The sequence below is a fragment of the Eurytemora carolleeae genome, unplaced genomic scaffold (assembly GCF_000591075.1).
Source record: "Eurytemora carolleeae unplaced genomic scaffold, Eaff_2.0 scaffold234, whole genome shotgun sequence".
Classification (NCBI taxonomy): Eukaryota; Metazoa; Arthropoda; class Copepoda; order Calanoida; family Temoridae; genus Eurytemora; species Eurytemora carolleeae.
The window spans coordinates 50,013-75,121 of record NW_019396124.1 but is presented as its reverse complement, the minus strand read 5'-3'; the positions used below and the strand labels follow the sequence as shown (position 1 = coordinate 75,121).

At 32.0% G+C, this 25,109-nt stretch overlaps 3 protein-coding genes across 3 annotated transcripts; 2 read left to right on the top strand and 1 right to left on the bottom strand.

The window, feature by feature from the left end:
- Positions 1 to 9: 9 nt before the first annotated feature.
- Positions 10 to 5,753, bottom strand: LOC111695665 (A disintegrin and metalloproteinase with thrombospondin motifs adt-2). The gene is made up of 8 exons (XM_023465064.1): positions 5,657 to 5,753; positions 4,804 to 4,898; positions 4,108 to 4,151; positions 3,128 to 3,283; positions 2,367 to 2,519; positions 1,433 to 1,535; positions 834 to 940; positions 10 to 168 (listed from the first exon to the last, which is right to left on the bottom strand). Exons 1-8 carry the CDS (start codon positions 5,723 to 5,725, stop codon positions 44 to 46), a joined length of 852 nt encoding a protein of 283 aa, XP_023320832.1. The 5' UTR covers positions 5,726 to 5,753; the 3' UTR covers positions 10 to 43.
- Positions 5,754 to 6,406: 653 nt separating this feature from the next.
- Positions 6,407 to 17,832, top strand: LOC111695643 (uncharacterized). Its single transcript, XM_023465032.1, has 8 exons — positions 6,407 to 6,875; positions 9,141 to 9,274; positions 10,357 to 10,664; positions 10,922 to 11,002; positions 11,783 to 11,858; positions 15,716 to 15,763; positions 16,394 to 16,816; positions 17,616 to 17,832. Exons 1-8 carry the CDS (start codon positions 6,831 to 6,833, stop codon positions 17,830 to 17,832), a joined length of 1,332 nt encoding a protein of 443 aa, XP_023320800.1. The 5' UTR covers positions 6,407 to 6,830.
- A 139-nt stretch (positions 17,833 to 17,971) lies between these two features.
- LOC111695654 (uncharacterized) lies at positions 17,972 to 19,824 on the top strand. The gene is made up of 2 exons (XM_023465049.1): positions 17,972 to 18,780; positions 19,524 to 19,824. The coding sequence occupies exons 1-2, from the start codon at positions 18,362 to 18,364 to the stop codon at positions 19,822 to 19,824; spliced, it is 720 nt and encodes a 239-aa protein (XP_023320817.1). The 5' UTR covers positions 17,972 to 18,361.
- The last annotated feature ends 5,285 nt before the right edge of the window (positions 19,825 to 25,109 follow it).

The following is a 25,109-nucleotide window of genomic DNA, read 5'->3' as shown; positions in this document are numbered from 1 at the left end:
AACTTGAAACTACCTTTGTACAATATATTTGATCAAACTTTAATTATCTACAGATTTTTGATCCCGAGTAAGTTGGTCCTCTTGTAAGCCAGGGTTTATTTCTAACAATTCTTCTACTTTTTAAAGTCTTAAGCCAACAAGTAAATGCACCACGGCCCGGTACTCTGTCTAGAAAAAAAATTAGTCAGTTAATTTTTAAACATATACAAAAACTTAGAAGAACTGAGTCCAAAACACCGGAACGAAAAGCTACGGTTTAAATGTTTAGTTTCAGCTTAAATAACGCTCGTAACTTAAATTAAACCTTAATTTTAAGCTATAGATTAAACATTTAAACCTTTAAAATCCATATAATCTCTGCAGCATTTTCTAGATAAAACCATCAAGTTCCTCTGAGTTTTAATACAAGCCATTTTTGGGATGTAAAATGACTTGGAATTCAATTCAAATTATCCCAAAATTCATAATTTACAGAACTTTAAACTCGTGCATTCGTACTGCAAGACAGCTCTGATGTTTTTAAATCTTTTAACTGTCTATACATTTCAGTACGTATACGGTATTAGATTATATAAGAAAACTGCAGCGTTTTGTAATCACTGAAAAAAAGTCCTCTATAAAGAAATTGAAGAGAATGAGGAAGAAACAATGTAATTATAAGTTGTATCAAATTGTACTATATTTTCATCTTATGGTATAATAAAATTTACAAATGCTGGTATAATCTGGAAAAGAAAAATTATGCATTATGTCTTGATTATAATACATAAACTAAGTATGTGATTCAGTTGCACTAAAAAAACTATTTTTGTATTTTTTCTAAATTAACATACTTGGATGATTAGGTCCATAGTGGGTAAAATGACAGCACCTAGGTTCTTTATCACATTCTTGCCTACACGCTTCCACTGTTGGAATCTCCTGAAGGGGTCTATCAAACCTAAATGCAATAAAAATTCTCTTTTAGAATTTTTTTAAAAATCTTATTTACAATTTCTGTCAATTGCAAGATGCAAGATTTGAACAGGCGGTAAAATTAAACCCATAAAATAACCCGAATTTTGTTCTCAAAAAAGTGTTGAATTTTATAATTTTTAAGTATGGAGGAAACCATTTTTTTTTAGATGAATAACGACACTTTGTGAAGAGAATGAGATGTTTTAAAATGCAATTTCCTTAAATTTAATCATAATATCCCGCTCTAAAAAATATTAGAAATCAGTGTTGTACATATAACTAAACTTGAAAGTTGAGATCGAAATACAAAGTATTGATCAAAGAAAAAATTCACGTTTTATTAGCTTTTCATGATGTTGTGTTAGGTTAGGTTAGGTTAGGTTAGGTTAGGTTAGGTTGTGTCTACTGAAAAGCTTTGTTTTTTTCCTTGAAAGCTATTAAGTATAAAGAACGACCTTCAAGTCGTCTCGTTTACCTTCCTGGATCCCCCGAATAGTTGGCAAGCTCTAGGCACACCCCTGGTTCACAGGGAGGAGGACAGGGCTTACCTCCGCAAGGTTCTGGCTCGTTTACATCTTCTATACAATACAAGTGGGTATACAGGGGCCTGAAACCCTTGTAAACCCCCTAGACATGCCCACCTATAGGCCCCCCTAAGCCCCAATGAAAAGCACATAACACTCCCCTAGGCCTAATATTTATAAATTGTATTTATACTATTTATCAACTGACAATTTTAGTCCATGATTTACGATAATTTCTTAAATTCATTCTCGGACCTATTTCTTATTCACAATTTTTCTCGCGGCGCGGGGTTTCATTTAAAATTCATATCAGAGCAAGAGATTTGACGCAAAGTAAAGGAAATTACTTTTTTTCATTTCTGAGGCGGCAACTTTTCAGTAAAATGCTATTTTTTAACCCGTAGAATAACTAACCAACGGGTTTAGTTTATTCCGTGACGTAGCTGTAGTGGTTATCCAGGATTTCTAGAGTTTATAACTATACAAGTTAAAGAAAACCCTTTTATCTTTCCTCAGGAAAGGAACTAAGTTTTTTCCACCAACTCAAATGTTCGAATCACTATATCTGAGCAACCTGATGGTGAAACCCTGGGAAATTTCAAACTTAGTTTATTTGATATAACAGAATACATAATTTGAAACATCTAAGGTCAACAACATGGGATAACAAAGATATAATGTAACGAGAACATCAAAGTTTGTGGTAATTTCTTTTTGTGACATTGAAATGCTGGAGTTTGATTTAATAATTATTGGATATAAATAGGAGAAAATATTCTAATAAATTTTGATTAATATTTTGTTTGACGTTTAGCCAAGAATCTTATAAGAATCTCACAAGTAGTTCAACTGTAAAAATTGCCTTTAACCCAATTCAAGCCTTACCACAATCCTGGGTGTTGCATTCTCTCTTTTCTCTCCCCCCATCCAGCTCATCACATTTTCCCTCAGAGCTGCATGTCCTTCCTCGCATTTGAAATCCAGTTCCACATTCTTTGGAGCATTTTCCCCAACTCTCCCATTCTGTCCAACTTCCAGCTAAAATATGGAATTAAATGCTTGCTGTTTAGATGAATGTATCAATAACAGGATGTATGTAAATAATTATAGTTACACAATAATTTAATTTCGCAATGGACTACTCTAACCATAGCTATTGTTAAATGAGAGGCCCTTTATAATTATAATAACATAAATGGCATACATCTATATATCTAAAATAAAGCTTTTCACACATATATATATATGTTAGCTAGTTGGTTGGTCAGCAGTAATATCTGTTTTCAGTTTATTTGTTTGGATGTCCGATCATAACTCAAAAACCTCTGAACGAATTGTTTTCCTCAAATTGGGGAACTCTTGAGAACCACGGGAATGTTCTCTTCTGTTTGGTTTTTAAATTCTATGTTGAGTAGGTTGACTTTTACTGGGAAAACTCCAGAAAAAGCAGTGTATCCAAGCTGGTATGTTATAATGCAATAAAATTAGATCCAATATAAACGATTTAGAAGCAAAGGAATGATAATGAAGGTTGACCCACGAATTAAAAAACAAAAAAATCGAATTATAATTCTTTCTTTATCATACAAAGCTTATAAGGGTGCCGTTGTTAATCTTCGTATTTGATATTCAAATTCAATTCTTACCACATTTCTCTTGGTTACATTTTTTCCTTTGCCTATTTTTATTGTTGGTTCCAGAACAAGGCTGACCGGAGTCACATTCTCTCCGTCTAGTTTGTACTCCACCATCACAAGATTTAGAACATTTTGTCCATTCTCCCCAGGTCCCAGGCTCATTATCTAAAATACAGGGGTACCTTCTAAGGATGAGACTCTCAAGACGACTGATGAAATTTTCCTTGCAACTTAGTTCCCTGTAACCTTTAACTTAATTCTTTCTTTGGAAAATAATTAAGTAAATCTTCTAAAGTCGTAATAAATCATGAGAATCAGATCACTATTAAAGTCTCATCCTTTGTGAGTGTTAGTAACCCTGTATATTAAATACCCCCATTTAACCATCGTTAACGATCAAACATAGTTGACGATTAACTGTTGTTAAAATTATAGTTGCAAAATTACAATTCCATTATTAAGGTTTTAAACGACTATAATTAAAGTTCATAAAAGTTACTTGCGAATTTTTGCATCAGAGGCTAAGAATGAAATCGTCAGAACTTAACACTTTTAACGATAAAAAGGATAAAATCGGAATTGCAAGTCTTTAAATGGGAAGTCACTTAAAATTAGGTCGAGAGTTTCTTTTAATAAACGATGATTATTGCCAATAGTTGTTATTTATCTAGAATAATTAATAGTAAAAACTGAAAAGGTTTATTCCAAAATGAAATATAATTTTTAACATCAATGAAGTCAACATTTGAAGTTGGATTTTTTACGGTTTTAATATTAAAAAAAAAAATTTGGCTGCGGATGATTCTCTGGTAGAAGACGACTTTCATAACCGCCACACTGTAAAAGAAAACCTGAATGAATAGCGACGTAACTTTACTTCCAGAACTACGTTGTTAACTACTTCTCTTATTTTAATTGAAGTAGTTTAAATTAGTACACTAAGTTCAACTACTTCTCACTATTCAAAAAATTTGGTTTGATATGCTTACCTCTACTTGAAGGAGAGGTGCAATCTGGATATGTTCCTTCATAGCTGAATTTAAGAAAATTAATATTTCTGCTATTAAAATCATCAAATCTAATTAAACGTGTTTTATGACCAAAGAAGGGGAGAAAAAAGACCATATAAATAAGGAACTCTCTAACATACAGGGTGTCCCAAAAAACATGGGAATTCAGTGACGAATTCGATATCGTCTTTGTTATGTATTAGTATTTTAATACATAATTTCAAAAGCCATAATTATGTTATGTCTGCTTGAATTTATTTTTTGTAAAGGGTAAAAGACTGCAAAGATGTGTCTATAATGTCTCCACAAGATGAAGAGTGAAGACGGACAAGTTTACTCTGTTTGTATACTGTAATTTTCTTGTTTTACTAAGTCAAACATAAACAAACTAAATGTGAACATAGCAGACGAAACTCTTACAGATTACAGCTTTCTCAGTAGGTGTAGGTATCACTATACTAAATCAAAGAATTATTTAAAAAGACGATATTGAATTCTTCACTGAACTCCCACGTTTATTGGGACACCCTGTATTAGCTGACAAAATTACGTGTCTCAAAAAAGGATGCATTTAAAATAAGGACATTGACGACACGCTATATTGAGAACCTAATAATAAGAAAGCACTTTTAAGTAAGCACGTTGAGAACGTTATATATAATATTGGTTACTTACATACAAAAACATGTAGGAGGGGGTCCCCAGCACTCAGCATGATTATCTTCACATTTTAGTCTTTTGTTCTCAACTTTACTGCACAACTTATTTGGCTAAAAACTTGATTTTTATAAAATTGTGATTTTATGTATAATTTAATGAAATAATATGAAATATAGGATTTACTAAAATGTGGTCTGCTTTTTACATAAATAAGCTATAATTAACCCAAGTTATTATTTTTCTTGATTTTTGTATGTTGCAGGATTAACCCACAAAGATGAGACTTCAGAAACGACTGAACAAATTTTTAAAATTATTTTTTTAAATTCATGATTCACTGCAGCAATGTATTTGTTTCTTTATACTCAAAAGGGACTGTAAGCGTAATTTTAAGTGCCCCTCCGGCCTCCATGCATGGAGGCCAATGCCCGATTTACAACGGTACTTTTAAACCCTTAATATGAGTTTCCCAATTACTTCTAATAAGAAAGAAACTCGCTTAAGTCACTTTCACGGAGAAACAAATGAAAAAAAAAAACAGTTTGAAGATACAAAAACATGAATATCTAGTTCATACTTGATCAGACAAAGCTTTAAAAGGTACCAATTGTAAATCGGGCATTGCCAAGCATCTTGGCATTGAAGGGTCACTTGAAATTACGCTTACAGTCCCTTTGAAAGATCATTTATTAAAGTACAAGTATTTCAAGTCAACCTACAATCAGTCATATGGTTTAAAGAGATTAGGTCGTAATTAAAGTCTCCTCCTGTTTAAACAACCTTGTATCGTAAATTCTATACTTAAATTTTAATATTATTAACTTTTTATTAACAACATAATTTTCTAGAAACATCACTATATATTTACCTTTTGACCATACGTTTCTTTGTATAAATATATAAATATTATTATCAGATTACATGACAAATTAAACATGTTAAGTATAAACTATTCACAATATGAAACTAGAGAACTTGTTTGTTTTTTAATAAATGAGCAATATTTTGACATTAAAAATTTGAATTACAAGGTTGTTTGTTGTGATGGAAAAAAAACACTGGTTAAGAATAGATACTAATCTTAAGATTTGAACATTTCTTAATTTGAAATATTACAAACACCTTGTTATGATTTCATTGAAATTAAATAAGGGAATGGTTTGTGAATATCAGAATTTATATGTTGTCAACGAATATTAAAGACCATTTCGTTATAAATTTTGATTAATGTTGCAGACCTAGCGTACTGTGTGAATTTAAAGCTGATGACGTCAGATTTATTCCTGGAAAATCTGCCTATGTTAATTGTCTAGTATAGATATATTCTTGCAATCTACTGTGTATAATAGATCTATCCTTTTAATCTAATGTCTAGTGTAGATTTATTCTTGTAGTCTATTATCTAGAATAGATCTATCCTTGTAATCTATTGTCTAGTGTATATCTATCCTTGTAATCTATTGTCTAGAATAGATCTATCCTTGTAATCTACTGTCTAGTGTATATATATCGTTGTAATCTATTGTCTAGTATAGATCTATCCTTGAAATCTATTGTCAAGAATAGATCTATCCTTGTAATCTATTGTCTAGTATAGATCTATCCTTGTAATCCCCTGACCAATCTAATGTTTAATGAATAACCCTGGATATAAATGTCCCCTGACCAATCTAATGTTTAATGAATAACCCTGGATATAAATGTCCTTTATTTCTTTAATTGTAAAGTTAAATGAATCAGTGGTTAAGTACTTTTCAATCTATCTATCTATCTCTCTATCCAGAATCACCTATTTTCAATTTTCCCCCGAATGAGTCGACATTTTTGGGAAATTGGTTTAGAATTGAACTTGATTAGTTTCATTCAACTATTCACATTGTTCACATTCAACCACCCTGATCAATTAATCAATAATCAAATTTATTCGATCAATCAGAATCTCTGACAATACATCTGATCAATTTTCTGGATCATGTTATTCACTAATAGGTCAAATATAATCAGTCAGTTGTGATCAATGATCAATATTTAATGAGTGAAAAATGTTTATTGGACGAGAATATATTTGCTGCTTCACAATAATATCGGTAAAAGAATTATTTTTTTAAACAAATTATTATCATTATCAACTGTTTTCTTTAAAGGAATTGAGTCTTTACCACAAACTAAAATTTTCAAACCTCTATATCTTTTCAACCTAATAGGGAAATCCTTTGATATTTCAAACTTAGACTATTTGATCTAACAGAATTCATAGTTTGAAATATCTAAGGTCTACACCATTCATTTAAGTAGATATACAAATTAGAAAATATGATTTTGTTGCAAAGACTCATTTCCTTTGTAAAGTTTTTGAAAACAATGGTGAAAGGAACTGAGTTTTTGCTACAAACTCAAATTTTTAAATTCCTACATTTTGCAACCTGATGTTTGAATTTTTGATATTTTTACTGAAGTTATTTAATCCAACAGTATTAATATTAATTAAGAAATAGGGATTAGGAAATCAGAGTGTGCTTGCAAAGACTCATTCCTTTAGGAGAAAAATGTATTTCTGTTTTCCTTGATATTCTGGATTTGTCACCTTGATGTACATAATTAAATAAATTTAAAAATATTTATAAATCCTGCGGAATTTAATAATTAATAGGATACTACTTGTTTTTGTTTTTATTTTCAATCCCCTATAAGTAACTGTTTTTCTTTTTAAAAAAGAGGAAAGTCCACATTTCCATACAAAGGCGGAGGGGGGGGGGGCTTCTGACTTCGTTTTTAAAGATTTATCTCTGATTTTTTGCATGCAGGCATGAATTGTGATTTTTTTAATCAAAAAATCAAAATGGGTCGGGAAACTCTATTCTGGACTCTAAAATGCATTTCCTCTTGTCCTAATAACATTCCCCCCCCCTTCCCGCATTTTCTTCCTCTAAAATGTCGATTAAGCCTTCTGACTTTATTACTAGTTTTTGGAAACCAAACTTGGGGAAAAAAATTCCCCTTTTATTATTACCGCATTTTTTCAAAAACATTTCCCTTTGTTGTAAATACTACAGCGCTTAGTTATCTCGCCAAATATTCTGATAACAACTGGATTGCTCAAACTATTTTGTTGCAAATAACTCTTATTTTGGACTATTTATAATGTTTGATGTAATTATATCAACTTAATTTATAGACTTCAATCATTTATTTTCCTAGTAGAACTGGATATGTTAGTAGACTAGTTATAAGTTTTTAATATTATATATAAAGTCCTGGATATGTTAGTAGTTATATAAGTTGTTAATATTATAAAAGTCCTGGATATGATTATGAAGAGAACTTGTAATTCCCAGAAGGCATTTTATTGACAATATTTCATTGCACTCTAGTTCTTTGTACGATTTACCTGTATTTGTTGCTCACAAGTTGTAATTTTACCTTTTTCTTCTTGTATTCCTTGGTCAGATTCTCAGTGGATTTGTAATTAAATAGATTTCCTCAGAAAGGTTGGGCGGATTTGCAGTTCTGTTGCTTAAATCATTGAGATTATAATATAAACATTTGTAAACTTTTAAAAATTATTAATATTATAGTCCATAATAAGAGTTATTTGCTACAAAATATTTTGATCAATCCAGTTTGCGGGAAAAATAAGGGGGGGATTTTTTTTCCCAGTTTGTTTTTCAAAAACTAGATTCCAAATTAGGCTTGCATGTCAAAAATCAGTATTGAGTTTCCCGCCCTAAAGTAGATAACTTTTGACACCCTATATGGACCTAACACAAAGTTTTTGATAAATGACCTATAAATGCGGGGAAAATGAGGGGGACAATTTATTTCCCCCTTTTTTGGTATTTTATTAAATAAACTAGATCTCAATTTTGGCCTGCATGCAAAAAATCAGAGAGAAATCTTTTGTAATAAAGTCAGAACTCAGATGGCTTCATCGACTTTTTAGAGGGGGGAAATGCGGGAAAGAGGGGGGGAATGGTATTAGGACAGGGGGAAATGCATTATATAGAGCCGAGAATTGAGTTTCCCGACCCAATGTTGATGACTTTCGACACCCCACATGGACCTTACACAAAGCTTTTGAAAAAATGTCCGAAAAATGCGGGAAAAAATTAGGGTAAAACTTATTTTTCTCCTCTTTTGGTTTTTGATTAAAAAAATAGATCACAATTCAGGCCTGCATGCAAAAAAAACAGAGAGAAATCTATTAACACGAAGCGCCCCCCCCCCACCATTTGTCTGAAAATGTGTGCAACTGCATTCCCCTTTATAACACTCCAAAAAATTAGTTTTATTTCTTGTATTTTTCCTCTTTTAACTCATAATTTTTTTTATTTTTAATGATTTCTTCTGTCTAGGGTATTAGTATCAATGGATCTATTGTTGAGAATGACAAGGTTTATGATCCCATGATTCAGCCAGAAATACAAGATTTGGAAACAATTCAAAGTTTAAAATCAACCTTACTGCCTTCTTCTAGTCATGAAAACAGGTTATTAACTTTAACAATATTTCTAAAAACTAAAATGTGTCAATCATTATATTAGCTGGCAATATTTAACAAAATACTAACATACTGTAACAAAAAGAGGACGTACTTTAAAGACACTCATTGAGGAGACGCACATTAAGGACCCACGTTTTGGGCACACTTTTAGGGCGCAAAAGTGACAAATAATATAATTATAATGGAAAACTACAAAGAATTTTACATGTGATAGTGTATACTATAGATTTTTAAAGCTTATGCTTAACACGAAAGGAATGTAAATATGTATAGATTTTTGCAAGAATTTTATTTGAAACCAGCTTAATTGCCCAGCGTTGCGCGTGGAAAAAAAATTTGACGAAAAAAATTGAAGCTTTTTTTAATCGATTTTTTTAGCCTTTGTCACCCCAAGGCTACCCATGAGTGCCTACAAAAAAATGTCACTCTATTCGGTCCAGCCGTTTAACCGGCAAGAGGGAACATATATTATTTTTTATTTTTATTACAAAGATCAGCCAGCCACTCATGTATCGAAGGAAATGAATTTTGCCTAGAACTCAAATTTTCTAATCTCTTTATCTTGGCAGCCTGATGTTGCAAGCCTTTGATATTTCAAACTAAGTTCTACGGCATCGGATGGAAAAGATATAGAGATTAGAAATTCAGAGTTTGTATACATTAAAGACTCATTTCTTTATCGTATGAGATATTTATTGGATATCTTTAAGCTTCATATTTTATTCAAAGTTTGTCTGCACAATGTATCTATCCTTGTGAAAATGCGCGTTTAGGCAGGCTCTCTGCTGTTCCAGTCGGATCGCTTTACGTACGAGGGTGCAAGAGCGTCGGGAAACCCGTCGGTCGCGGGGTGCAATTTAAACTTTTAGGAATTATCGCCTGAAAATTATGATAGTTTTACGACGATAAAATATTTCAAAACAATAGAAAGTTTAATGATTTAAACAGAAAGGTGTAAAATATTACGTTTAGTAGACAAAAAAAAACTTTTTCAAAGACACCGGAATGTAGAGAGCTATACGAATACTTAATCTAAATCTGGATTTTTTTAAATGTCTAAATTTTAGTTTGCCGAGCGAAATGGGCACGAATGAAAAACCATCCGAGCTACAGAACATCTTTTCTTCAATTTCAACGGAAGATGGCATCTCGGAAAATATTTTTAACGAGGAACCGACATGGATCAGATACGAAGACGTTCCTAGCTCCAGAGTTGTTCTAGACAACCCTTCTCTCAGATATATTGACAACAGTATTAAACCTACTGTTAAATATATTTATGATATTCAACCATACTTGAGATTTCCTGATGGAGTAAACCCGTCCATGATGAGTAGATCTGATCCATCCTTTCAAAATCTAATATTATCTGAAGGTGCAGTTTATGTATTTATTCATTGAACTTGTGATAAATAAGATACTAATGCAGAAATTTTCAATTTGTAAAAATCAAGCCACTATTCTTCGCGTTAAAAGTCTTAAAGAAAGCAGCTGTGACTATATTGAAACAAACAAAAGCCTTTCTTTTTACAGGATAGGATATTTTTACCTGATACAAATAAAGTCGATTAATACTCCCCCCCCCCTCCTTCAAATTCTGAACGATGTATACATAAACGTCCGTGACTAAAGATGTTCCGAAGAGCAGCGTGAGTTCTTCCCTGTATCCTTGTAGATATTCATCTTTATCCGAATTATCTACACCTTCAACAGGTAGATATTCATCTTTATCAGAATTATCTACACCCTCTACAGGTAGATATTCATCCTTATCCGAATTATCTACACCCTCTACAGGTAGATATTCATCCGTATCCGAAATATCTACACCCTCTACAATTAGATATTCATCCTTGTCCGAATTATCTACACCCTCTACAGGTAGATATTCATCCTTGTCCGCATTATCTACACCCTCTACAGGTAGATATTCATCCTTGTCCGAATTATCTACACCCTCTACAGGTAGATATTTATCCTTGTCCGAATTATCTACACCCTCTACAGATAGATATTTATCCTTGTCCGAATCCGACTTATCTACACCCTGTACAGATAGATATTTATCCTTATCCGAATCCGACTTATCTACACCCTCTACAGATAGATATTTATCCTTGTCCGAATCCGACTTATCTACACCCTGTACAGATAGATATTTATCCTTATCCGAATCCGACTTATCTACACCCTGTACAGATAGATATTCTTTTCTGACCACTCTGTCCACTTCTTAACTTTATTTTACTATGCTACATTATCTGCATACCCCCTGAAAGGCTAATAAGCAGTTCTGAATACAGGACCGCTGATAAAGTAATATATATTTCTCTGTCTGGTTGGTATGCAAAGTATTTTTAAAAAAATCTTCCTCCGATTCAGCTATAAACATTTTTCCATTCTTTTTGTTGTGTACGGCTTTAATTTTTTATGATGACGTTGTCAAATTTTCTACAGGTTTATATACTTTATAATATATATTGTTTTATTTAGACCCGAATGAGTTTGTTGTTGATTATGTGATGTATGATTATGAAAACTATAATGATACAACTCCAACTATATACAGGTAAAACATCGGGATAAAACACGAGATATCATAATTTATTTTATTTTCTTGAAATTCTCATTTACTTCCCCTCACACCTTTCTTTATCTTTCCTTCTATAAAAGATTTTCACGTCATACCAAAAAGGTGGATATTGGAAGTAAGAATAAGTTTTTTGGGACATCCAGTTTGATCTTCTTATTTAATTTATATTCCACGCAAGTACGTAAATACAGCTACACAAATTATTGAAAAACTAACTGAGACTGAGTTGACTTTTCGATGTCGCCAGGCTTAGCCCTTGGTGTTACCTTAAAAGTTCACGTATACTTTTGTATCTTGGATATAACGATTTTCAACCAAAGAGAATAGAATATATATTAGAGTGGAATTTACTAAAAAAAAGAGTAAAACGGCCATTTTGTTGTAGTCTCCATATTGCAGGTGTACTTCACATATTTGTGCTATATAACCTTTTGGGCCGTGGAACATCATTTTATAGAAAATTTAAAATTAATATTGAAAGAAAACCAAATTAAGAAATAGGTTGGTTTCAAAATTGACCAATGATCATTTCACATAGACTCTATGCCGTTCACTTTACAAACGATGATTTTCCGTTAAAACTATAAATCAAATGATGTTTTTCATTCACCTAATTCATTTTATAAAGTTTATTTAACAGCTTTAAAAAATTCGAAATTGAAATGGTATAGTCTAGGGAACATACTGTATTAATGTACTCTACTGCATATAATTTGTGAACATTTACATAATTTGTACACTTTGAACTCCCTTTCAGACTGAAAGGGACTGACAAAATTCATAAAGTGGGATTGGCTAAATTCCCCTCTAATATATATTCTATTCTCTTTGATTTCAACGCTGCAAAGATAATGCTGGCTGTTGTACCTGGAGCCATCATTCTCTGAATAAAAGATACACTGAACATAATTTTTCTAAAAAAATGTTTATTAGTTCTTGTTGTAAATATTTTGTTTGTACTCAGACTAAATACAAAAAAAGCAACTATTTACAAATTCAACATTAAGATAAATGTAAAATTTGTCAAAGATTGACAAAACGTTTTCATTATCGACTCATCAGGTTTGTATCTATTTCAAAAATTATAATTTGATAATACTGATTTTTTTTATAAACTTTATTAGAGAAAGAAAATGTAAAATGTTTTACAAACCAAGTTGTATAAAGTTTATGTTTTAGAGATATTTAAATGCTAAAGTTTACATTTATCACTTTGAATACAAAGTTCTTTCTTGACTTTACGATGGGAGTAAACATAAACCATGCTAGAACATTCAGCAGTCGGAGCAACCCAAAACTATGGATTTCATAATCATTTTACGTTCGGGATAAACCCAAACCATTTTACGGTAGGACCCATTTCATGATCAGAGTTAACCAAACTTCATTGAAGGTGGAAACCCAGACTAGTTCATGGTCGGAGTAAACCTAAACTATTTCATGGTTGGGGTGAACCAGATCATTTCTTGGTCGGAGTAAACCTAAACTATTTCATACGGTTGGGGTGAACCAGATCATTTCTTGGTCGGAGTAAACATAACTATTTCATACGGTTGGGGTGAACCAGATCATTTCTTGGTCGGAGTAAACACAAACTATGTCATGGTCGGAGTATACTAAATCATTTCATGGTCGGAGTAAACCCAAACTATTTCAAGGTCGGAATAATCTAAATCATGTCTTGGTCGGAGTAAAACCAAACTATTTATGGTCTGAGTATACTCAAACTATTTTTATGGTCAGAGTAAACCCAAACTATTTTATGGTCGGAGAAAACCCAAACTATTTCATGGTCGGAGTAAACCTAAACTAGTTAATATTTGGAGTAAACCCAGACTAGTTCATGGTCGAAGTGAACCAAAACTATTTCATGTTAGGAGTAAACCCAAACTATTTTATGGTCGGAGTAAACCCAAACTATTTCATGGTCGGAGTAAACCCAAACTAATTCATATTTGGAGTAAACCCAGACTATTTCAAGGTCGGAGTAAATCCAAACTATTTCATGGTCGGAGTAAATCCAAACTATTTCATGGTCGGAGTAAACCCGAACAATTTCAAGGTCGGAGTAAACCCAAACTATTTCATGGTCAGAGTAAACCCAAACTAGTTCAAGGTCGGAGTAAACCCAAACTATTTCATGGTAGGAGTAAACCCAAACTAGTTCATTGTAGGAGTAAACCCAAACTATGTCATGGTCGGAGTAAACCCAAACTAGTTCAAGGTCGGAGTAAACCCAAACTAGTTCATTGTAGGAGTAAACCCAAACTATTTCAAGGTCGGAGAGAACCAAATCATTTCTTGGTCGGAGTAAACCCAACTCATTTCACTAGTTCATGGTCACAGTATACAAACTTTGTCAAGGTAGGTTTAAATCCAAACAATGTCATGGCTTCAGTAATCCCAATCCATTGTATGGTCCGAGTAAATTCAGAATAGTCCACTGTAGGTGTTAGGTTAGCTTAATTAATTTATTTTATGATCTGACTAAACCAAAACTATTTCATGGTCGGAGTAAACCCAATCCATTTTATGTTCGGGGTAAACCCCAAATATGCCACTGTAACTTAGTGAAACTATATAGTTTAGTAAACAAAGCAACCCCAAACAATTTCATCGTCGGAGTAAATATTTTTACGGTTTGAGTAAATCCTCATCATTTCATGGTCACAGTAAACCCAAACCATTACGCTGTCGGAATAAACACTGTAGGTGTCAACTTATTAAACTATTTCATGGTCGGAGTAAACCGAAACCATTTCATGGTCGGAGTAAACCGAAACCATTTCATGGTCGGAGTAAACCGAAACCATTTCATGGTCGGAGTAAAATTTATGTGAAACTTTTAACCTAGTGAGTAAACCCTTACCCAACCCATTTAAGGAGTAAAGTTATTCAACATCATTTTACGATCAGAATAAATTGAACTCAAGTCAGTTCACGGACGGAGTAAACTCATCCCATTGTAGAGTCAAAAACTGAATTCAAACCTATTCACAGTCTGAGTAAAGATAAACCATTTCATGGTTGGAGTAAATCCAAACCATTTCATATGAGGTCGGAGAAAACGCAAACTTTTTCACTGTCGGAGTAAATCTAAACCATTTCAAATTTTGATGTCGGAGTAAATCCAAACCATTTCATTTAAGGTCGGAGTAATCCAAACCAATTCAATATTTAAACTCGGAGTAAATCCAAGCCTTTTCATTTAAGGTCGGAGTAATCCAAACCAATTCAATATTTAAACTCGGAGTAAATCCAAACCATTTCACGGTTGGAGTAAATCCAAACCTTTTCATATGAGTTCGGAGTAAACGCAAACTATATCTCAGTCGTAATAAATCCAAACCATTTCATTTGAGGTCGAAGTAATCCAAACCATTTCACGGTCTGAGTATTTCCAACCCATTTCATTTGACGTCGGAGTAATCCAAACCTTTTTCAAGTCAGAGTAAAGAATTCCATTTACATTGTCGGGCAAAATAAAACTTTTTCACGTCGGAATACATCAAAAACATATTGTGGCTGTCGGAGTAAACATAAACATGACATGTAAACATATTCATGACATGACATGACATGTAAACATATTCATGACATGTAAGCGATGTAAGCCAAAATATAACAGACACATTTCAGAAACCACAAAACAAAATAATCAGTTTTCCAAATTGGGAACATTCATATCTAATTCTAATAAAACTTGATAAGACAATTTGTGATTGAATCACAAATTAAAAAATCAAAGCATAAAAAAACTCTTATTTTGTTGATAAGAGTTCACAATAAAAGTTTTGTGAAATACAAATAATGCTTGAATATTCATTTTGTAGGAAAGATAAAGAAAGTGATGTCAACATGAATATTTTACAATATTTAAGGTAAAAACATAGAAAGAAAACGTCATTATATTTTGAAACAATACTAATAAACAACTTTACGCTCTTTTTTAAAAATTGTACAACGTTAAAATGTCTCACTGGTATCAAATGAATCCTAAAGTTTTCTCTCCAATACTTCACTTTCAGCTCAACTACCATGTTTAGCCGGTCTTTCTCTATAACCCACCTCAAGCGTTAGTAAAATTTGTGTTAACTTGGAGAAAATTAGAGGTTTAGATAATGCTACAGTGGTACCCATAAAACGATGGAATATGAAGCTATTTCTCGACTCAGGTTATGATTTTAAATAGACCAATGAACATGAAACACAATTATTGTGAAATGTTTACACAGACTTATTTGATTTATATTTAATCTACTGGTAAAACTATTTATTTTTAACAGCATCGAATACACAGAAGAATGCTCCTGTTCCTTGGTTTTATTTGCTTTATAACAGCATCAAAAACAAAGAAGAATGCTCCTGTTCCTTGGTCTTATTTGCTTTATAACAGCATCAAAAATAAAGAAGAATGCTCCTATTCCTTGGTTTTATTGGTTCCCCGGAGAGAACTCTAGAGATTTGATGAATAAAATATGCAATAATAAATTGTTTTACTTGAACTTTAGCAGTAACGCGGTGTATAACTATAAAGAAGAGAAAAATGATATCATTGACAGCGAAAAGAAGAAAATTCATCACTTGAAAGAAAAAAATCTGGAAGGTTTAAATAACAATCGTAGAAGTGGGAATTATAAGGTTAACATTGTCAGTCATTTGATGGACAATGGGAATAAAAAGCTGAAAAGTGGGAATAACAAGTTGGAAATTGGGGATAACAATTTGGAAAGTGGGAATAACAAACTGGAAAGTAAGACTAGCAAGTTGGAAAGTGGGAATAACAAGTTGGAAAGTGGGAATAAAAAAATGGAAAGTGAGACAAACAAGTGGGAAAGTGGGAATAACAAGGAAGAAGTTGGAAGTGATAACTTAGAAGACAGAAATTACGCGGAAGAAAACTTGAATATATACGAAACCAATGATTATTACAGGTAGCAGCAACTCTTAGATAAAACATTTTAGAGATTCATGTCGGTCGAAACGAAAATATTTTGCCGAGAATAAATGTCGATTACATTTTTTTGTTGAAAATAATCATTTTAAAAGATCAAACCGTGAAGGGAATTGAGTTTTTGCCGCAAACTCTGATTTTATAATCCCTCCTTGCAGCCCTATGTTGTAGACCTTTCATATTTTCATATTTTAAACTATGAGTTATGTTAGATCAAATTATCTTTGTTAAAATGCAAAGGTTTAAACCATCAGGTTGAAAAGAAATAGGGATTAGAATATTTATTTCTCTGATGTAAAGAAAGTCTAACAAATACTTGATAAGAAGAAGTAAAAATATAAAGACTAAAAGGCTAAATGTTAATTTTAAAGTTGATTTTTAACTTATCAAAGAATTTTGGTCTTTTAGATCTATATATTTTAAATATTAGAAATTTGAAAATTTTATCTTTACTCCCACACAAATTTCAAATTTCAAATTTAACAAGTTTAAATTGTGTGGGCGTAATTGTTCACATAAATGAAGACCACTTAAATGTTGAGAAAGGATATAAACTTAAACTAAAATTTTCGAACCCTCTTGTTTAAACCTTTGATATTTTAAAATTTTACTATCATACAGAATTCAAAGTATTCATGACAAAGAACATAAATTAAAATTGAATATTCAATTTTCTTTAAATCAAGCGGACAATAAGTCCACGTCTTGTTTTAAATATTTTTCAGAGAAAAAGATAAAATACAAAATTATTTCAAAAAATATAACAAATCACTTTTCAGGAATGAAAAGATGAAGCCAAAGTTTGAGCTTGATACTAACGATTGGATTCCAATTCCTAGACCAAATTATGAAACACCTGGAGCCATCTTTGATATTCCTATTCATGCCAATCCTGGAGCCAACTTTAACAGTCCAAAACCTCACATTCCCGGAGCCAAATATAAAACTTCTGGGAATAAATTTGAAACTCCTAAGCTCATCAATCAAAGGAATTGAGTCTTTGCCACAAATTAAAATTTTCTTATCACTGAATTTTTGCGACTTGATGGTGTAAACCTTTGATATTTCAAACTAAGATTATTTGGTCTAAAAGAATTCTGAGTTTGAAATATCAAAGGTCTACCACATTGGGTTGTAAAACTGTATGGATTAGAAAACGAAGTTTGTGGCAAAGACTCAATTCCTTTCTAGACCCAACAACTTAATTCCTAGACCAAACTATGGAGTACCCGGACCAAACTATCATACTCTTGGTCCCAATTCTAGGAATCCTGGCCCAAACTATAATAGTCGTGGCCCCAACTATGGGACTCGAAGACAAAACATAAGGTATCGGAGACCCAATAATCAAATTCCTAGTCATCCCCCAAACTATGGAACTGCAAGACCAAACTATAATTCTAATTTTGAGATTCCAGTCACCGTTTCTAACAAAGGATTTTCGAATCCCAAAATTCCTAATGTAAACGTTGGAAAAGCAGAGTTTACAGGCACGAATTTTGATGCCAAGGTTGTTCATAATTATATGCAGAGTAGAGCGGATATTGGAACCAAAGAAATTGATACTGGAACAACTGAATCTAACCTTGCAGCTAAAAAAGCTGCTCTGGGAACCCAAGAAACTGATATTGGAACAACTGAAACCTATCTTGGAACTGAAAAAGCTGTTCTGGGAACTCAAGAAGATCTTGAAAACCCAGCATCGAACATTGAAACTCGAACTGGAACACGAGAGTTAAAAAGTTTTCAAGATTGGAACTCATTTGATGTAGGAGTCGATGATATTGAACCTACTCAACAAACTAAACGTGTTCAACCTAAAAGACTAGAAAATAAAAATGTACTTCCATCAAATAGACATTTTTCCAAAACACCTAATATGAGAGCACGACACCGAGTAAGGAACGAAGAAGGTCGAGCTGAATTTCGAGAATATTTATACAGGTAAAATTTCATGTTAACTACAATCGTCGTCGTATTTATCAATACAATAAAGACGATATTCGAATTCAATTTTAATTTCTGCCAAGCATAAATCAACATAAACATGGACACATGTCAATTAACAGATTCTCTATCTATGTTGTAATTTGGAAAAGGCTTGTTAGAAATCAAAACTTAATCAAAAAAGTCGTCTTCATTGTATTTATATAAACGCAATTACCACTGTATAATGCACAGTGTTATACATATGCGTAATTAAGTTTTGGGTTAATCATGGTTGATGCCACTCCTGGAACAGGAGGTTGCTTAAAATTTCGTCACAAACTCAAATTTAGTAATCCAGAGATGGAATTTAAAGAATTTGAGCCGTGGTTTAAATCCGCCAAAACCCGGTTTAAATTAAGCGCCGGTGTAAATATTGAAACATTTGATACAATTTTAAGTGGAACCAACCATATTTAAACCGTGGCTTAAATTTAAACCGCCGCTCAAATTCTTTAAATTCGGCCACAGATATATTTACAACCTGTTGGTGTAAACTTTTGATATTTCAAACTTGAACTATATGATCTAGCATAATATTTTGAAGTGTTAAAGGTCTACAACATTGGGTTGCAAAGATATAGAGTTTGTGTCAAGGACTCTAAACATTGAAGGAATAAAAAAAAATTAAATTTAAACAAGGCCATGCCCTAATTTTCAACATTCTTGAAATAATTTATCAAGATTGATGATGTTGTTAGGAGAGAGAACGATTCCATGACTGATCAAAATGAACAAATCTACAATGATTCTCCTGAACAACAAGTTTATGGAGAACATGAGTTGAATCAAGTTAATTCTGATGATCGGAGTATCTGGCCAAGGAAATATATTCCAAATAAAGATAACATCAACGATGGAGTTCATGACGACCAAAGAAATGTAGAAGAGTTTAACAAAGATCTAGAAGAAGGCCGTGTTCACGAAATGGAAAATGAATTTGTTAAAGCAAGAGAGGCAAATTTTGACATAACACCGCTTACCTTACAACCAAAGGAATGATTATTTTTTTCATACGACACTCTTAATTAAATACTTTAAATACTCTTTGGGCTAACAGGAGATTCAAAGAAAGTTCTTTTTAAATCGTTTTTTTATTACAAAAGTTGTCCTAGACCGGTGACTTTTTATGGTATTTTTGGAAATTTTAAAATGCTTTCAAGTACATTAAACGTGTTTTTCTACTTTTCAGTTTCTTATACATTTAGAAATATACAAACTTTTTAGAAATTACCAAAATTCCACACGTCTTTTTCGGTTATGTTCATTTTAACTTCTAAAGAACGTTGATTNTTCCTATCTTCCATTTCATCAAGCTTTTTAAACCATAATCATAATAAACAGAGAGAAACGGAAGAAAGAAAACGACTGCCAGGGCGAAGACGACGGAAAAGAAAGAAAGGGTTTATGAGAAACGGAAATGAACGAGTATCAGATACAACTGCGGACAGTGTTGGCAAGGTGAAATTGTGCTTTTCTTCTGTCTGTCTGCGGAAATTATGATCTTTCCAGAAAAACCAAGATTCCCAGGGGAAAAAAAACGTTTTTACGGTAAGAACAGAACAACTTTTAAAGTTTAGGAAATCTTCATTTTTTGTTGCCGGTCAAAAAAAAAATCTTAACGATTATACAAAACAAAGCTCTAAGTTGTCACACAACATTATTTATTTTGGATTCGTAGAAATAATCGTCAAGACTTTTATTGACATTTTTTAATTTCCTACTTTAAAAGTTGTCCCGTTCTTTGCGCATTTTTGTTCTGAGTAAAGTAGCTTTAATTCGGAAATTGATAATTACAAAGATTTTGTGAGCCCGTTAGATATAGTTCGCCATATTTGTTCGAATAGTTGTCTAAATTTTGTTTGATGTTTAAGGTTAAAATCAAGGTGTATCGAGGTGCAGACAGAGAGGATGAAAACTTTACTCCATGGGGATTTCTAGCAACACATCCAGTATAGATTATTATAAAACAAGATTAGATTTTATTATTGTATAGATCAAATAAAATTATATATTATATGTTATATCTAGCTGCTTTGAATTTAAACTTCAATCCATTTCTTCTTTAAAAGGCCCAAGACAGATATTTTCTAATCCCTTATAGTGAATGTGCAATTACATAAATTGCGTCTGTGACAATGAATAAATTATCTTTGTTTAAGTTTTTTAGTTAAAATTTCTTCTAACATTTTTTTTTCAAAAGTCGTAAGTAATACAACTTTCCAGCATTGAACTTCTTCTTATGCAAACCTGAGGATTAATTTGATTTCCCCTAGATAATTGTGCTGGTCATATCCTGCAGAGAAAACTTTAGCTCAGAGATCAATTGCATTGATCCTCAAATTTTAAATTGCCCACATTGGGTTTCAAGATCAAGTGTTGAAGGTTAGATATATTCTATACACTAGTTCCACCCCTTAAGCTCTTTTCATAAAGGAAACACCTCCTAAGTTCTTAAAAGCAAACATTGAAAGGTTTGGAGGTTCCTGTTAACGATGAACTAAATAAACATATGCATGGCCTTAACCTTAGCTTCTAAAATATATGGAGATATCGACGAAAACGATGCGAGCTATTTTTAGAATTTTGAACGGTTTTATCCCATTTTCTGTTATTTTTCTCATATTTTCAAAGACTTTCTAGTTTTCTTTTTTGTCTTACTTTTGCATTTACCGAGATAAAGATTCGTGTCTTATCATATTTCTTTCTCATTTTTGCATCATGTAGATATTTGTCAAAAGTGTAAACCTTCAGATAAAACACGGGATTCCAGAGAAAAATATGCAAAAATTATTATATGTTTTTTACATAGAACACCTATAGTTTTCATTGGGTCTCCGGAAAAATTTAAAACAGACAGAGTATTGGCTGAAGTGCATGCAGAAGCTTTAATTTCGAACTTGTTTATAGCACCAAAAGTTTTGACTAATACGCCTATTTAAAAGAAAGCAATTTCTAGATCTGGGTCACTTTAGATTTTTCCCAGCTAACAAAACTCTGTTTGTATCCAAAACCTCAAGGACCTTAAATTTTGCCCAGAAAATATGTTAACAAATTTTAAAGTCAATGTTTACAAAAAATAGTGAAATAAATCAGTAATAAAAATAACGAACCGACCTAAAAGTCTGATAATCTACTAAACAAGTAAAGAAACTGTTCACTTGTTTAAGAATATGCCAATTTTAAAAATTAGTGTCACAACAATTCCACTTCTATCGCTTAAGGATTATATTTTCTACTTATTGTTAAATTAACAATCTTGTTTTCATGGAAACCCTGCAGCAGGAATATTAAGCGCATGCGCAGAAAGGAGAGCAATGTCTTTTAAGGACTGCGGTGTAAGAAAGGATTATATTTCCTACTGCAGCAAAAGATAACTGGATAACTGTCTTTGAGCTCTGGACGTAAATCTTACATGTCATACATCAATCTATCTATAAATATATTCACTGAATAAAAACAATTAATCATCGTTCTGTCTGTTCCGAATAAACGTCTAAACGTCTGAACCGAATAGATCAAAATAAATTAATGCTTCGTTTAAACTCTATTTTTCTAATCCCTATATTTATGCAACCTGTCGGTTTGGTATTTGATCTTGTAGAATTTATAATTTCAAATATCAAAGGTTTAGAAAATCTGGTTGCAAAGATATAAGGATTAGAAAATTAAAGTCTAATGTAAGTGCTCAGTTCTTATGTGGTGGAAGTTACTGTTTTTTTCATTTAAGGATGAGTTTTTATCTGATGTGCGTTCTCTCAAAGACTTTTTTCTCGTAATTTAAACATTTCAATAAGGAAATTTGAAAATTTTTGTTTTAATTTATGAACTATGTTATTAAAAAATATTATCTATACTTTTAAAAAAAGCAAACTGATTTATTTTGCAGTCGCGGACACAGCTAGTCCTTTCTTAGAATTAGATTTTAATTATCTCTTTGTTAAGTTCCTGTAAAATCCCTGCAATTAAACTTAAATCCTTTAATTGCAAAGTTTATCCTATGCAATACGGAGTTCAGTCGATGTGGTTAAAATTCAAACCAAAAGCTATACTGTACCCCATGGGAATCGTTATTTATGTATGTTAGCTAATAACAAATTTTAAATGTTTAATTTTAAACCACAAAATAATTTGTAAGAAAATCTTTAAAAATTCATTGAACCGCCAAAACCCAGTTCCAATTGAGCGTCGGCTCAAATCTTGAATCTATGAATACAATTTAAAGTGGAACCAACCATGTTTTGAGCAGTGCCGAATTTGAGACGATGCTCAAATTCGGCCTCTGAAAGCAATAATACCAAGTTTTCTCCTCTCAATTCAAACAAAAAAGATTCCCCCTATTTCGTTAAATATGAATTGATCATATTTTGTCTTGAATTTGGTTTATCTGCGGAGAAAGTGCCCTGAGGACTCCCAGGATATGTAGGAAATAAAACAGTTTTCTATACATCGGAGAATATAAATAGTTGGAGTCCGAACCTACACCCCTCTCTACACTATACACCGAGGATCTTAATCTCAGTTTTTCTCCAACCTTGTACACACAAACTTCTCATCTTTCCAATCCGTCCTGATAGAACTTATCCATCTCCTAACCTAACGGAGTTTGAACCTAATCCAGTGATCAGTGTTATAAGTTTATAAACGAGGATTTAATCCATAAGAATATTTAAGTAGGAAATTTTATGTTGGTACAAAGGATGCAAAATGTACATTTACTTTATCGATACAGCTGAGTCTCTTAAGAATCCTTTAAAGTTTGGTTCATCACCTATCTGTTATAGTATAAAGTACTAGCCTTATAGGGCGCTTCGCGCCCATCTTCTAAATTAATTGTGAACATGTTCTCTTTGTATACATCGTAAAACAAAACAAAAATAATTCGCGGATTTTTACAAAAAATTTCGTGGATTTTTAAAATTTTCAAAAATTTAATGAAGATCGAATTTTGATGGAGACAAATATTTAAAATTTTGATCATTCATAAACTTTCCCTCTGGGCACGTGATGTCCCACAAAAACTTTGGGTCCGATCGGTTCAGCCGTTTTGACGTTTATTTGATACAAACAAACAGACAGACACCCAGACAAACAGACAAGCCAAATTTATATATAGAAGAAGAATCAGAAAACCGCCCAATTAGAAGACGACATTAAAGCAATAATTATAGTGTATTTGATGTTGTTACGAAGCAAATAGTTTTACTAGTAAATTATTAAATCACTAATTGAGTGAAACATGGGTCTGTATATTGTATACTGCACAATTGCTTTACTCATGCTCATATTGGACTATTTAAAGTCATAACTTGAGTCTAAAAGTGGTCTTCATATTTTCTGGTTCTCACTGTATATAACTTATTATAAATTAGGCCAAAAATTACACAGATCTTAGCATAAATACTTACAAGACTTACAGACAAAGTCAATTATCTCTAAATTAATAGTTTCCGAAAACGGAAAGCAGTAAAATTATTATGGGCGTTATTTTCCTGTTTTCTGAAATCTGATCTTAAACTATAGTCGGAGAATCTGACACAATACATTTTAATTAGAATTTTACAGATGGGTTAAATTTTGCAATCAATAATTATTTTTAAGATAAATCTTTTAGTTTTACATGAACAACTATTAAAAGTCATAACTTAAGTCTATTAAAGACGTCTTTAAATTTCAAAGTTTTCTGGTTCTCACTGTATGTAAACAATCTCTTAAATTTAAGCAAAGAGCAAACACGATAATAAATTTATTGTTTTTTCCAGTTGCCACTGTATTAAGCTATTTAATGTCATCCCAATCCCCTGTATATTTGATTTTAAACCGTGTATGCAATATATATATATATATATATATATATATATATATATAAGGATGAATAAATGTTCTGCAGATTAATAAAACACCAGACAGCACTAAACTTTTTCAATAAAAAAAATTTTTATCGTTACAAACTTACAGATCCCAGCATGTTCCATGTCGAGGACAAAAAAACTGTTTTATTAAAATAATTTTCAGTTTTATATTCCAGACTACCAACTATAGACAGTTTGGTATGGTTAGAATTTTTCATTTCTTTTTTTATGTTGCGTTAAGAGGATTTTCTAATTATGAAGCTTATATAGATGTAATCTGTATATTGTGCTATTAGGCATGTAATAGGCTTTTGGAGTAAAATTAAAGATAAGAAAAAATTATAGATGTGGCGAAGCGTAGGCAAAGCGAATTGTAAAAAACCGAGAAAATCATGACAATTTAAACATTGTGTTACTGTTTTTACCCTGTGAATT